Source organism: Leptonotus elevatus, chromosome 8 (genome assembly GCF_054856555.1).
Source record: "Leptonotus elevatus isolate MCC_2025b chromosome 8, RoL_Lele_1.0, whole genome shotgun sequence".
Taxonomy (NCBI): domain Eukaryota; kingdom Metazoa; phylum Chordata; class Actinopteri; order Syngnathiformes; family Syngnathidae; genus Leptonotus; species Leptonotus elevatus.
In genome coordinates this window covers 22966918-22983125 of record NC_141246.1, presented here as the reverse complement: position 1 = coordinate 22983125, position 16208 = coordinate 22966918, and the positions used below count along the sequence as shown (strand labels likewise).

At 39.1% G+C, this 16208-nt stretch overlaps 1 protein-coding gene across 15 annotated transcripts in view; it reads right to left on the bottom strand.

The window, feature by feature from the left end:
• Positions 1-16208, bottom strand: part of rims1b (regulating synaptic membrane exocytosis 1b) — an 89459-nt gene that overhangs the window by 67805 nt on the left and 5446 nt on the right. For all 15 annotated transcript variants that reach the window (XM_086081841.1, XM_086081844.1, XM_086081842.1 and 12 more), the window contains exon 2: positions 77-290. In XM_086081841.1, coding sequence (XP_085937967.1) covers positions 77-290 — 214 coding nt within the window. The remainder of the gene's footprint in view (positions 1-76; positions 291-16208) is intronic.

Sequence of the window (16208 nt, the reverse complement as noted above, 5' to 3'; positions counted from 1 at the left end):
TAGCAGCAAAAGCAGAAATGATGAGTATGTGAGTGGGGAGTATGAAAGTGGGAAAAGAGATATTTGGTATTCTCACATTGTTGGAGCGCAGGGAGACTCGGCCCCCACAACGGGCACAGAATTTGGTTTGGCAGTAGGAGCACAAGTGACCACAGCCATCTGCAAACTTGGTCTTCCGGCAGATGCCACAGGTGGGTGCGTCATCCTTCTGCTGTGTCTGCTGACGCCGTGTCTCCGCCCCGATGCGACGCACCTCCTGTTTATAGCTCTCAAACTGCTGGTGCAGTGTTCTGTGAGAAAAGGAAAGGAACTTTTTGTAATTTTGGCAAGCTTTACAGGCAACCTGTCCAAACATTCTCATGGATAAAAGTTAGAAAGATTTCAGGAATAGCTGAAAGATTTACACAAAAACCGACACAAAATGCAGTACATAGCATATTTATGGTCTGCAGAGGTGGGCATTCCGTCATCACTGACGGGCGGCCGTTTTGCTGACGAACGACAAGAAACTAAAAAAAAAAAAAAAGATGACGGAATGCCCACCTCTGTAGACTATAGATATGCTACGTACTCACTTCATTTTGTGTCGGTTTTTGTGACGGACGTGCGTTTTCGTGAGTGAGGTGAGTTTAAACACTTAGATTACTATTTATTGTACACTGTAGAACACGTGGATGCTCGTGTGTGATGTCACGTCAGTTCATACTAGTTACTAGTTTCGGCTAGTATGCAACTATTTTAATGATGTGTTTCATGTGAAAGTGTGCTGTTTATATTGTGTTTAGTTATTCAACTACTGAATAGAGTGACAGTATAATGATGTATTTGCTTATTTGATTACTGAATAGCAGAGGTGGACACTCCATCGGGAGTGTCCGTCAGTCTGTTACTGATGGAACACACGTTTTATTGATGAATGACGACTGACGGAATGCCCACCTCTGTCTGTCGGTACTAAAATAGTGGTGACAAAAGCGATAATGCATGGAAGCATGGTTAAAATAGCATGACGGACTGACAATTATAGTTTGGTGAACCCCCAAAAAAAGAAAAAAAAAGAAAAAGAAATGACCGACCGACGATGACGGTTATAAATGACGAACAAGCAAAATTTTGTAAAATGGCCACCTAAGATGGTCTGATTTGCTAAGATCCCATTCAGCAGACACTAAATTAAATGTTCACTCTAACAGTTTGTATGTGCTATTGTTGTTGTTGTACTGTGATGTTTTACTACGATCCCAAAGGGCAGGTGCTAAATTGCGTGTTCACTTCCATTAACAGATTGCATGTGCTGTTGTTGGTAGCAGGTGTTAACGTGGTGGTACCCTCAAATTTAAAAGAACGGTTTTGTGCAGACAATGCAGTAATGCAGATGTTTGTTAGCATGGAACTTTTGGGAGGAGAAGCGCAAAATTAAATTTGGGGGCATATGGCCCCATTTTTTTCTTGTCACACTGGAATAAAGTGTAATTAATTGTAGATGGCAGTGCCGCTCTCATTTATCTATTTGGGTTTTTTTTTCGATTTCAAGCATAGTGTACATAGTGCAAAGGTGTGCTGATAATAATGTAATAGACTTATACTATTTATAGTCACAGCAATAAATTGGGGTATAGGGGGTTTTCGCAAAATGTTTTCTTCTTCTTGGGGAGCACAAAAAAATCATTGACAAGCACTGCATTAGAAACTTAGGGACATACCTAAGTGGTCCATTACAAAACAACATTCTGTTTAGATTTAAATAATAATTATTGAACATTAGAATTTGGACAAACTTCATAAAAATGTATCCATACGTAATTCTAATGGAAAAACAACATGGTAGCTACGTCATTAACATGACCTTTGACCACACACAGCTATCTATCCTACCAATGGGAACCGGGGGCTCAGCCAAGTCCAAGCACCATAGGAACAGCTGTCAGAAACAGAGGGTTCACAGTCGGTTGTCATGGTAACAGTGTGGCGTCAACTGCTCGGTGTCAGCGGGTGTCAGTGCACCAGCTGTTCCTGTTCTTAGAGCCACATTTTCCTCATTATTTTATACTGCTTATAGCAGATGAGGCTGCACTAAGCAAATCTTTTAGTTTAAAAAACAAACAAACATGCGTGTAAACAGGCACCATCACATGAGTTCCACGGCAATTCTCAAAAAATACTTGGATTAATTCATATTCTAATGTTAGAACTCATCGACAGGACTTGATACGTTGAAAAAATGTCTCTCAAAACTCAGTGTGACTTCCATTCAATGCTACATAAAACATGTACACTATATGACAAAATAACACAGGTTTCTTAAAACTGTGGATGATTTAGATTACCGATTCCCCATGCAAAACCAAATTGATGCAATTTACGAAACACAGGGAAAACTGCACCTAGCAGGAGAACTGAACTGTTCCTGAGAGTTGGGACAAAACATAATAAAAATAATATTGGTTAGGGTTATTGATACATTATTCATGCACTCACACATTCACACTCTGATAGCGGTAAACTACGTATGTAGTCACAGCTGCCCTGGGGCAGACTGATGGAAGCATGGCTGCCAGTGTGCACCTAACATTCACACCATCCATATAGTGTGAGTGGCACTGGAGGAAATTTGTGTGAAGTGTCTTGCCAAAAGACACGACACATGACTTGGAGAAAGCGGGATTCGAACAGCGGACCCTCCGGTTACTGAACAACTGTCTCAATCTTCTGAGCCACGGCTGGCCAAACCATGTCTTACATAAGTCTAGTTTATATTAAAAATCAATAGATTCAACTAAATTAGCATGCTTAAAAAGTTCAAGTTGGAAGGATTGTGTATGTAAATGTAATTTTCATTATCCATTTTAAACCTTTTTGTTTTGATGTGAATTTGCTGACTGTCTGGTCTGCAGTCAACAGTTAATGGTATTTAACATGTCCTCACTCAGCAAGCGGTCACAATATTGGAACACACAAAACACTTTAGACGCACACTTTGGTAGGCCTACTATATATTTTAAATGAAAAAGAACAGTTATGAATACTAAACAAGCCACAAAGTGAACTTCAAACAATATGTTCCCTGAATATATACCTATCAAAGTTTTGTCTTCAGTTTGTGTCAGCTCTCAGATTTATTTACAATCCTCACAATAGCATGGTCAGCTATATCCCATAACCCCCTTTCCTCTTCCTGACTGTGGTGAATGCTGCATTGTCAGTGATGCTCTGGCAAGTTTGACATGTTTTTAAATTTTAGATAAACAATAGTGATATTACTACAGTCTCAGCGGAAGCATGTCAACTCAATGGTCAATCGCACCCTGAAGTGGACACGGATTAGCTGTCATTGTGTTTGGCATAACCTGATAGGCTCCAAAAAACATTAATATGGAGGAGCATGTGAGAGTTGTCGGTCCGATGAATGATACATTTCAATTAAAAAACAAAAACGCCCCAAAGGCCCCTTTGATAAAGATAGAGTGATATACCTTCTTTGTAGGGAGTTTGCTTAGCCCAGAAGCAGCTCAAGTTTAGCCTTCTTCATAAATGTAAAGCACCCAGTTGTGACTGCACCCACAGCTAACGAGAGCAACGACGACGCTAACGTAGAGAACCATAGCAGAGTAAAATCTAGAACACCTCACATATGAGCAAGTCTGTGACAGATTGGCTGACAAATGTTCTTGCCAAGTGGACAGCAATGAACTGCGGGCTGATAAACATAGTTTAAGACGACGGATTAATTGAGGTCCTGCAAAAACTGTCCAATGACCCATCGTACAAACCATTGCAGATTAAAATCAGCAAGATGTATGACGATGAAAAGAAAAACTGTTTTTTCGTGGAGGATTCGCTCATCTTTGTTGTTATAATCTAAGAAGACTGGCAGCAGACAGCTATTTGGGGTTGACCGGTCACTTTATTGATGATGAGTGGAACCTCAACTCATTTTCCACTGACCATCGTAAAAACAGAAACCAGGCACTTTTCCGATAAATGCGGCAAATATTTCCTCAAGGTGGCAAATGACTGGAGAATTGAAAACAACCACACACCATACATACAGACACACACATACATATATACCGACAGCGCAACAATTGGAAAAAGGAGCCATAAACTTACAATAACAATGTACTGTATTTAATTAAAAATAATTGTGGTTGATGGCTTTTCTCAGCAATTTTTAGGTGAGATTATAATAAAGATTAATTAGATCAATTAATAACAGATCATAATTAATTAATCTATTTTGTTAATCTCCTGGCAGTACTATTGATAATATCACCTTTAACTGCTGAATGTGAAAATACAATGTTCTGTGGACATAATAAAGGATTATATTATTATTTCAGGGCTATATTAACATACAAATGTACATCAATAGCATGAATTGCATGCATTAAACTTTGCAGCCATTACAGTTCAGACTTGCAGAATATAAACAGACTGTGGTGTACTTTTATATTATAAAACTATAAGTGGGTTGATTGTATTAGTAGAGCACCATGCAAAATTGAATATTACTTTCACTTGTGGCCGCCAATGTGTGTGCTGCAAAGACGGCAAGGAAGAAAGGACCTATGGCCAAGTTGATGGAGGAGATGGAAAGGGAGATGGAGATGAAAGATGTGATAGAGGGGGAGTTGACTGATGAGTTTCTGAAAGGTCCTGGTGGTATTATGAAAGTAACCACTGTTGGCAGCCTCAATAATGGAGACTGGCCAGCAGTATAGTCCATCCGCCAAACCGGAATTTGGTACCACTCAGGGTTGCAAAATATAGTAAAAAAATTTCAAAAGGTACATGTCCATAGATTATTTTTTGGTATGATAACCCATCCTAAGTCAGTTGTCAGCACAGGAATTGAAGAAATAGGATTTTGGCACTGATGTATATTATTTTTAATGCTTATTTTCAGACTCTTGCCCATCCTTTAAGCAGGCGTTTGGTTGCATTTAAAAGGAAGGAATTTGTAGCTTTCATTTGAACCCATGTTTGCATCTGTCTAGCAAAAAGTGTCAACAACAATTATTTTCCCACAATTGTCACCTACATTTGTGTCTGTATTTGAAGATTGTGAGGAGTTAGAATGATATTGGCATAAATAACAAAAACAATTTAATAAGTGATGCAAACATTTATTTATTTTTTGTCAACACCATGAGTCTTGGTCAACTCAGCTCTGTCAGCTGTATGTTTTTTTGTTTAGTTTTTTTAAATAAAGTGTATTCTTTGTACAATTTATTTAGTTAATGTAATAAAGGACTGTTTGATTTATACCCGTTTATCTGAAAGCCTCAGAACATAACCGAGCCTCCTCCACGTTTCACAAAAGGAACAGTGTCATAAAAAAAGTGAGACTGGAATTTGCAAAAATTCATATTGACAAGCCACAAAGCTTTGAGGAGAAAGTCCTTTGTACAGATGAGACAAAACTGGAGCTTTTCGGAAAGGCATATCAACTCGATGTTCATAGATGCAAAAATGAAGCATGCCAAGAAAACTACATTGAACTAACTACATTGATAACAAAATAATAATAATCAGTCTTTGTTAGGTGTAAAATATTTTGCTCGCACACTACCTTTGCTCACATCCTGACATAGTATGGACTCAATTCCAAGCTGCATCTCAGGTAAGACGAATATTCAAATGGTTGTTTATAACGAGGGGAACAAGTGGCAAATGAAGGCATGGAGAACGTGGGCCAGAGACCAATGGAAGACAGAACCCGATGCATCTGGAGCGTCTATAAATAACACTTGTGAGCAGGAGGAGATGATAGAAAGAGGATAGACACAGGATGATGGAAAAAAGGAGGAGAGGAAGAAGAGATTGCATCTCTTAAGCATCTCTGTATCACGTGAAAAAGGAATGAATAGAGTTAAGAAAGCAAAGTGAAAAGCAACAGCTGTTTGGTTTAACAAAAGCAAACATAATTTTTGTGTGTTTGCTTTCTGCTTAGATGTTATATTGACTTTCATTGCCTCTCCCTTCTGTCGAAAGATTTCAAATGTTCACCTCAGAATGCAAGCAGAATTAAAGCACCCAGATGGCCAGTCTGTGTCTGTCTGGCAGGCAAGAAAACATAATAAGCTGTTCTTAGGACTCCCAAATCATTACCAGGGCAAACTCCACCGTGCAAGAAATAAGAGGAGGACCACAGTTGGTATTGGTGATATTCTTTCTTTCTTTTGTTCTTTTTTTTTTTTTTAACATTTGCAAGAATGGTCAGAAAAGTCACAAAATATTGTGGCAATGTCTTTGGCAACACAGAAGACAAGTTGCTGCTCTTGGTGATACACGTGCACATCAAAACAAAAGCAGTGCACACTTGACATTTTAGTTTGACTTCTTAAAATCTGCATAGACTGTGGAAGGGCTAGATGTGGCCCGCGGGGCCTGCTTTGCCCAGATGTGCTTTAAGTCTTTAAAGCACCAATATCACGGTATTTTAAGACCTTCCACAGTTAGGCATATAATATATATGATTTTATCTTACTTTTGGCACAGTCGCGATGTAACTTCTTATTAAATATGAGTTATTTTGGTCGCTATCTTTCTAACCCGGAAGTAAGAAATATTCCGTTCATGACGTCGTCCTCTCTGACTGCTACCTGCACCACACATGGAACGTAGTGCGTATCTTACGAAAAGTCTCATGTTGTTCACAGCCCCTCCACACCATAGGAAACCACAGAACCCGTGAACCAACCATCAAAAAGGAATATCAATTTGATATTGAGTATTCCTTTTTTTTCTTTTTTCTTTTTAAACCAGCCCAATTTTCATGGGTGAAGAGGTGCTGGTGCTTCGAGAGCAAAAATGCGCAGGAACGCTCAGATGGGTGAATGGAGGGAAACACCCCTTAGACAGTGTGTTTTTAGTGAAGAAATTCTAATATGGCCGAAAGCTCAAAAAAGTTGAGTATCTACCAAAACTCAGTAAGAGTTTGTTTCTCCCACTGGGCGTGAGGTTGGTGGAGGTTGGTGTCTGTGGATCTCATTTTGCTTCATCTTTCCTACCTCTGGTCTTCTGACAACTTCACGATTCTGGCAGGACATTCATGTATCCGGTGAAGGGTCTTGGATTTATAACAGGTTTCAGGTGAATTGAAGAGCACAAACACACACATAGGCCCTTTAAATTAATCCGCGAGGTTGGTGGGTGGGTAAAAAAATGAGCACCAATCAACAACCTTTGGTGCCTATTTGAGAACCACGGCAAAATTGTTCCGTGCAGCCATGTTTATAAAGAGCAATTTAAACAACAAGGCTCATGCAAAAAAATGTGACATTGCCTAATGTTGGAAAGATAATTATCAAATGTAAAAATACAATTAAATGCATCAATAAACACAGACAGCAGCTCATGCCACTGCCGGTGCTTCTGCTTGTAATGCTTCATCATTGCGATTTATCAATGTTAATGTTGTAAAGTGCTTTTTTGGCATGGATTCATATTCCCTAAGTGTGTACTTCTTGTATTTGGAGCTCTATCTGTTGCTCTCCAACCATCAATTCTTTCTTTCTTTCCTCCTCAAACTACAATATTTATCTGTCCTCTAATCTTCAACTAAATTATTTCAAACTAAACCTAATTTTAAAATACCATTTGGTAAATAGTATATGATTAAAATGTAGCCACACAATTCCCTTACATGCAGACACACATGGGCACGTAATATGTCACACGTAAAATACAAAAGCTCTGATCTCACACACACAGCTTGGGAGTGGCTGTGGAGTAATCATGAGCACTGTATAATCCTCTCACTCCATCTCAGCACCCTCAGCTAGCTCTGTTAAAAGAACACACAAACACGCATGCACACTTTCACTTGTCTCTCTCCCTCTCTTCAGTCCATAACCTGCAGCTACTACAGAAATAAATTCACACATAATTAAAAAACAGTCGTGGCTTCCTAACGTAACGTAAAATGTGACGGGCTCTGGCAAAAAGGTCCTCATGGGTCAAAAAATAAAAACGGAGGTATTCAAATATTCTTTCTACACTTAATTTCCTTTAACATGATATTATACATGGACGTACCTCAAAAACTGACAAAGTTACAAACATTACAATGTTGCTAGGTTTAAATCCCTAGTTTGAATATACATATTTAAAGTTTTGGTACATGCATTTTCAAATATCCATAGAAACCAGTACCTTAGGAAAAATATATTGACCCCAAACTTTCAGGAACTGTTGAAAGACAGATACGGACATCATCTGAAATTTCAACCCTTTACACTTTAGGTAATTTGACCTCTCAACAGATTAAATCAGTCGTAACACTTAAAATCCCTTTAAGCTTACGATCCATTCCCTGAGGCATGATCAGCTAATGTTGGGTTTGGTTGTTTCATTGTTGCTACTTGTGCTACTTTCTTTTTTAAATGAGGCCAAATTACTGAAGTGGGAAATTTGATTTAATAATTTTGTGTGAATTAAAATATGTTTTGCCATTTGGTGTGGCCTGCGACAAGAAAGTTGATTATGTATCATGGATGTAATCACTCAAATGAATTTGGTCATTTAAAGATTTTTTTCAATGAAATACATAAGGAACCCATCAATACTTTATACATACTGTACAGTATTTACAAGTCACTCTAAATATGCACTGGATGCATTTCGGGGAGGGGAGACTCGCTTTGGAAGGACCACCGCAATTATCTTCTCATCTTCAAGTTTCATAGTTCATAGCTCACACATGGTTTTAATTTCATCCCATTTAAAAGAGCAAAAATGTGGTAATACTCTGCAACTCAGATATTAAATGTGATATTATACATGAATGATATCAAATTGATGTCACTGTAAAATCTGTCTTTTTTTGTTTGACAGTGAAATCAATCTGACTGCCCTATGCGTCTAAAAAATGAAATTGCATAAACACTAGTGTCTCATGCATGATTTGTAAGTTTGGCTACTTTAATGTGACTCATCACTACCCCTGAGCACACAGAATGAGGAGGGAGGTGATGGAGAAAAATAGTCTAGACAAGCCACTCATTAGAATTTAATGCCGGTGACGTCTGGAACATTAAAATGCTCTGCTCACTCTCTCTCTCTCTATCTCTCTCGCTCCCTTTGGAATTAACTTGATTTGGAAATTGATCATTAAATGTAGGGTTGGGAAATTCAGACCCAGAAAGTAAAAACCCTAAAACAGACTTGCTTTAGTCACAGGTGATTCTACTCAACAGGTGGAGATGACCTCGTTTATCTGCTAGTTGAGTCGAAGCACCTGTGGCTAAAGCCAATTTGTGGCAGTTTTTTGACTTTCTGGACCTGGATTGCCCACCCCTGATTAAATGTGATATGATCATCACAATCGCAACAGTCAATAGACAGTCGGCTTAAAATAATATTACAATAATGATTATTATGCCCTCATTTCTTTATTGGGCATTCACACTACAGTGTGGTAAAAGTATGTGAACCCCAAGGCCAGTGATTGGAAACAAAAGCCAATTTGTGGCAGTTTTTTGACTTTCTGGACCTGGATTGCCCACCCCTGATTAAATGTGATATGATCATCACAATCGCAACAGTCAATAGACAGTCGGCTTAAAATAATATTACAATAATGATTATCATGCCCTCATTTCTTTATTGGGCATTCACACTACAGTGTGGTAAAAGTATGTGAACCCCAAGGCCAGTGATTGGAAACATGCGGCTCGTGGTCCAAAGTTGGCTAAAGACATGCAAGGCAGGTTAATTGAGCACTCTGAATTGTCCTTAGGTTGTGATTGTGAGTGTGGATGGTTGTTCGTCTCTGTGTGCCCTGTGATAGGCTGGCAACCAATTCAGGGTGTACCCCGCCTACACTCGGCTACCCGTTTTTTGAGAGAGAGCTCAGTATTGTTCATTCGGTAATTTTACTGATTCGACATGTCATCATCATTGCTCTCTCTCTTTTTTTCTTTTTCTTTTTTCTTTTTATTTTGTATGTGCGTGAGTATGTGCATGTGCGTGTGTATGTGTATGTGCATGTGCGTGTGTATGTGTGTGTGCATGTGTGTGAGTGTGTACTCATTAGTTCACCTAAAACCTATTTAAAATCCCATACCGAATACTTCAGAATCCAGCTAGAGTCGCGAGGTTGTCAGGAGACCCGAGGAAGGATCAAAGAAAAGAAAGGAAAGTGAAATCCAGCACCGTCCAGACATTACATACTACCCACCGGGTAACCAACCAGAGTCTTTCACCAACCCCAGAAACATCTAAATTCCAACAAATTAGGGAGAACTCAAGAGACCAAAGGAGAGACTGAGGAAAGGAAGGAAGGATAGATGAAGCAGAGTGAGATCCACAGACATCAGCTTCCACCGATTCAACGACCAGAGGAAGAAGCAGATTGTGTTTGAATTTCGATAGATGCTGGTGTGGTGGATCTGGCATGCATGAAAACCTTCACCAAAGAGGGGAGCCGTCGACCCCGGCCAGCACAACCCCCCAGGGCCCCCCAGGCCATTGCAGCGCCAAGGTACGTGTTCCGAGACGTTCAAACTCTGAGGTTCCACTGTATGCAGTATATATATATATATATATATATATATATATATATACACATATTCTTTACTTTCACGACTATTTACGTTGTAGATTCTCACTGAAGGCATCAAAGCTATGAATGAACACATGTGGATTGAATTCCCAAAGTTTAGCAAGACATTTTGGAGAAGAATTTAAGACTATGAGCTCTATTTGCGTTCCCAGAGCAAGACTAGCACAATCTAACTATGCACATGGGTGGGGTTTTCTTTTTTTTGTATTTTCGTAGGCTTTGCGTGGGTAGAACTCGGCATAATGGGCGTTTGTTTATTACTCTCTGCCTGTGTCAGTCAGTGACACAAGTAATGCTATATAGTTACAGAAGACCAGAACAGGCAGTACTTTTAATTAAATTCAGGTTTACGCCAATGCACCACACACTGCACACACACATTCTATTCACAATAAGTAGTATGAGTGATAAAAATAGCCGGATTATGATACACCAAAATTCACCAGCAATTTCCCAAAAACTTTGTGGAGGAGGGGTGGTACAATGGACAAAAAGTAACAACATTTTGGTGACAATCAGGAATGTATTTTCGTCATTTCACATCACTCTAGCATCAAATTGACACCACACTACATGCCCCTGTACCAGTAGGTAGCCTGCTATTGAACAGAGTTAACACTTATACCTTTTTTCACTTTTTGCTATCAGTTCAACTTTAATGGAGTTCTTGGCACTACTGAGTGACCAAGGTCAAACATTTAGAGTGGGGGCCCGACAGCCGAGTTGTGTTGGCCCCATCGGAACCAATACTGGACCTGTATATTCAGTACAGTATATGATATATATAACTTTGGAGCTATTGTTGTTTTCAATTTTTATTTTATTTTTTATTCAATACAATGTCTTGGCGTTATATGGCTATTCTAATTTACAGTAATATAGTGACCGTTTTATTTACAGAATGATACATTAGAAGAAATGTTAGGATTATTGATATTATAAATATATAACTTTCTAAGTCAACAAACAAATGATGCACCAATGAAATTATAATGTGATTTCTCACATAGATTCAGCCTGGATAATTTTATTTGGAAAAGGTTGCTACTGCAGTCTCAACAGTTCCCTTCAGTTATTGATTTCAGTGGCTAAAACTGTCAATATTATGGTAAGAAGCAAGAATGTAGAGCTGGGCAACTAGGCCCAAAATTCACGTTAAGTGTAAAATGTTTTACAATGGATTATTTTTGAATATGTTGTATGGTGCTTTAGCAAAGCTAAACAGATTTGAAGGGACAGTGTGTATTATTTAGCACCATCTCGTGGTGAACTAATAATTCATTCATTTTGGAAACCCACTATTAATTTTAATAATATGCAAAAAAATTGTTAATCAATGTACATGTTTTAATATAATCATAGGTCTAAGTAATAACTAATTATATTGCATAAGTCGCACTTGCGCCTTACAGGATGCTGACAATTTTGACAACATTTATTGTGCAGCTTTTAACTTCATAGGCCCCTCCTCTCGGCTGACATATGCCGTAGCGTACTAATTCCGGTTCTGGTCATCTGTGTAGCTATAGGCCAATTACTGTGTATTTTCTTTCAAAATATTTATTAATTTAATTTCTAATTTGCGGCTCAAAGTTGGTTACTCTCCGTTTAAACGCTGTTCCAGCCAGATTTCTGTGAAAAGTGTACCCCGCCACTCAGGCACTTAATTCCGCTTTTTCACAATTTCACGATAGCTTAGCAATTGGCATGGTGTCTGCGTATTCTGTTAATTATTACTCATCATCCCTTTGTGAGAACGATACTTGTCAGAATTCACTTCCATGGGCGTGAGAATTAGTGATAGAGGAGCAGCTCCACAGCATGTTTAGCCAGCATAAGCTCGTCGCTAGCTAGCTGGTGTGGTGCAAGTAGCACCGAGCTGTCCCCGTGTTTGTTTGTTTTTGTTTTGTTTTTTTACACGACTGTATTGATTTCATGTTTGGATTTGTTTATGAAATTCATACTGGCCTAGTTGGGTCAGCGATTGTAACCTTGGTTGTCCGACACAGCGCTGCATTGGGCCACAGCTGTTGGACCCGTACGACATTCTACATAAATGCCACTGTAGTGGTTCACTTGCCTGACTTCCGTGTGGGCAGTGTTGGTTCAATTGCCACTCAGTCAGTGATGAAATTAATGTAAGCCTGTGGATTTGTCTTTCTCTGTATGTGAACACTACAGTGAGGAGTCTTTTCTTTGTCAGATTTCATTTGGAATGGGCTCCACCTCCGTGGAACTGAACGAGTGCTAGAACTAGAGAAAATGGATAGATGGGCTATAGCAGCGTTAAAGTGACAATGTTTAAGATGCTTTTTTTCACAGTGCTGTCCTATAGATTGTATAGAAAACGAGGTGAAAGTAATACCAGTTAGCATGTAGATATTGTTTGATTTAATTTTGCTGTATTCCGATTACAGGCTGCATTTATTGGCATAGGGTGCAAAAAATGAAAAAGGTTAAGAAAAAAAAAAGATTGAGAGCAACAACAGCATCCAGTGAACTGAATATTTAAATATTTCAGAAGACACTTTCAAGTGCGTGCTATTTTTACAAACTGATCCATAATTCAGCATTAACATTTTTTCTCCTAGAAACCTTGAAACACTGGTTTGCTTGGGAAATAGTTTTCTTTAACTTGGTTGTGACACCGAGATGAGTATAGCAAGAACAATGCTTTTCACACTTAAAAAATTGCCTGGTCCACTGACTTACTAGGGTTTTCAGCGTGCCTGGTAAACTACCCAGCGAACACATACAGTTCGCGTCCATATGAGCACCACTTGGGCTAGTTGGGCTTTGGCTGGGCATGGGCTTAGAGTGGGCTTTATTGTTGGGTCCAACTTGGGCAGCAGGTGGGGAGTAGATGAGCAACTAAGAATGGGCAATAAGTGAGCTCTCAAAAATATTAAAACATTTATATTTTGCACAGTAACAGCATGGGTGATGGAACTTAATCCCTGGCCTATATTTCTTTACAATTAAATAAGATTTTCTTTTTGAAAAGAAAAAAACGGTATGCAAATAAATCTGTATTTCAAATTAATATGTATTATTTGGACCATTAACGGGCCATTGCCATTTTATAAATCAAGATCAATATTCAAACCTCGAAGAAAGCGCTGCACAGCATTCCAAAAAGCTATGGGAAACCCCTCCCCCTTCGAGCCAATTAAAGGAAGTCTGCCACTCAGCATTTGCCACCTTCGCCGTTTGTTGTCCAACACACCCATGTGGAGCCCATATGGGTTTGGATATGGGCTGGTGAATGGGCCCCATCTGGGTCCCAGTCAATTTTTCTGTGGGATCCATAGCGGATCGCAAATGGGCAAGCCCATATGGGACCAAGGTGGGCCTAATATGGCCCTAGGTAAAACCACACTCTAAAAATGGATTAGTTGAAAAAAACTACCAATCTAGTAGATTAAGCTCATACTGGCTTGATTAACCAATAGATTGGTCAGACATTGACCATTCGTGGTGGTTACGGGCATACCAATTTTATTGGTTAGCCAAACAACCAATGAAATTGGTTACAATAGAACGTAAACCTAGATAGATCACTTGGAAATATATTGTATCAATTAATTGTATTATAAATGTATTTATTAATTATTATAAGTGATTACAACATATAATATAGTGTTTAAAAACGGAAATGTGTGTCTAGACAGGTCATTTGGCATGACCAGCTCGTTAACCTAGTGGTAGAGTGTCTACCCTAAAACTAGGAGGTTGTGGATTCAATCCCTGGTCGCGTCATACCAAAGACTATAAAAAATTTTGTGGTCAATTTGACCAATCTGTTTTTAGAGTGCAACATGGGCATGGAATGGGATGGTGAATGGGCCCCATCTGGGTCCCAGTTAATTTTGTTGGTTCCATGGTGGCCCCATGTGTGCAAGCCCCACAAGGAAAAAAACAAAACAGTGCTGAATTGACTCCAATAGAATTGATTTTAACACTTATACAGAGTTTATATAGCTCCACACTTTCGGTGCACAACTGCACATATCGCTTGGAGAAAAAGTCACGTGACTGATGCAGCCACTGTATCACTCATCATCACTACACCTGTCAATGAGACGCTGAACTTTATAGGGAAGCGCATCTGCCAGTGGGTTGCGTCTCTGCCGAATGAATCGCACATCTTTTTCCCTTCAAGTCAGTATGATAGGGATCGCCAAAGAAGAAGAAAATATTACACTTTGTGGGACCATTTTGATCTCATATTGGCTTCTTTTTTTTCCCATGCCTTCTACATGGTGTGCGTCGCCAATATGAAGGTGTGGGATGTTTAGCTCAAACAATAGAGCATCGCGCTGCCAAAAGATGTTCCGTTTTGATCCCCAGTTGAGGATTGTAAATAGTGCCTAAAAATGCTGAGTGTTGAATTTATTGAATTACTTCTATTAGTTTCCTTTTTGTTGTTTGCTTCTTTTTATCTTTTTCTTTTTTTAAACCTCAGGAGAGAGGGCACATTCACAGCCCATCACATACCCAAGGGGGGTTTAGCTAGGTAGCAATGTGATCTTCAAGTCAAGCAAATCTAACTGTGACAGGTTAAATAAAGATTTACAATATGTTCACATGATATTCCTGAAGGGACTCAAAGTAATTGTTTCTGACTTTGGTACCATGCAACAAATGACCTGTTGTGGGGGACACCATCAGCCACTGCTGCAGACAGGAGCTTTGCTGCCCTCTACATGAGATTTGCAGCCAACAGCCCCAGAGAGCCAAACACTGTACTGAGCTGATTTGTAGTGTGTGAGTGTGTGTAATCTATCGGAAGCTCTCTCAGTTTCTGTTCAACCGTTTTCTTATCACCGTAGCTTTCAAAAAAACAGCCTGAATTAGAATGTCAATAAGGTTGCAGTTAATCAAATGGTGGAGGCGGGAGGGTTTCTGATGTACCGAGTATAAGAATGATACAAGGGCAAAAGTGACTAGTATGCCTGAGAATTATTAAGAAAAGTCCACATGCACACTTGAGAAAGGCCTGACTACAGCAATCTACTATCTAAAAAAGAACTTGCCACATCATGAGTGTAAGTCATGACAGATAAAGTCCAGTACACATTTATCACCACCAGCTGTTCAATTCTCAGGCAATGCTGCCATCTAACTGGACATTGATGACTGGATGGAAATGAGCTACAAATACTGCATAGTACAGCAGAGGATAATATGTTGAATAAGTTTCACAAAAAAAGAATGATACATAAATGTTGTTTATTTTATCCACCAATTTCTTTACCCCCCCCCCCCCCCCCCAAATAAGGTTATGTGGTGGTGCATTACCTTACATTTCACCTTGATCATAGTTGAAGTAATTTTTGTATCAGCTACTGTGTGTGTGTGCAGCTGCAACAATCATGTTCTATGTTATCATTTTAATGTTTGTCACCATAAATCATTGATGAGCAGCTTAGCTTGTTCATAAGAGAGCTTGTTTCTGAAAAACGAAAGACAGTCCCCTCATAAGAAGCTCAAATTGCCAGTATTGTGCAAAGCATCACACGAGTCTCCAAAAACATCGAAGTCATTCAAGTCAAAGACTTGATGAAGAGCTTACAAACTTATACCAAATCTTAAAAGCAAGATTTTGAACTAATTTCTATTGCAAGCCACACCAGAGTTA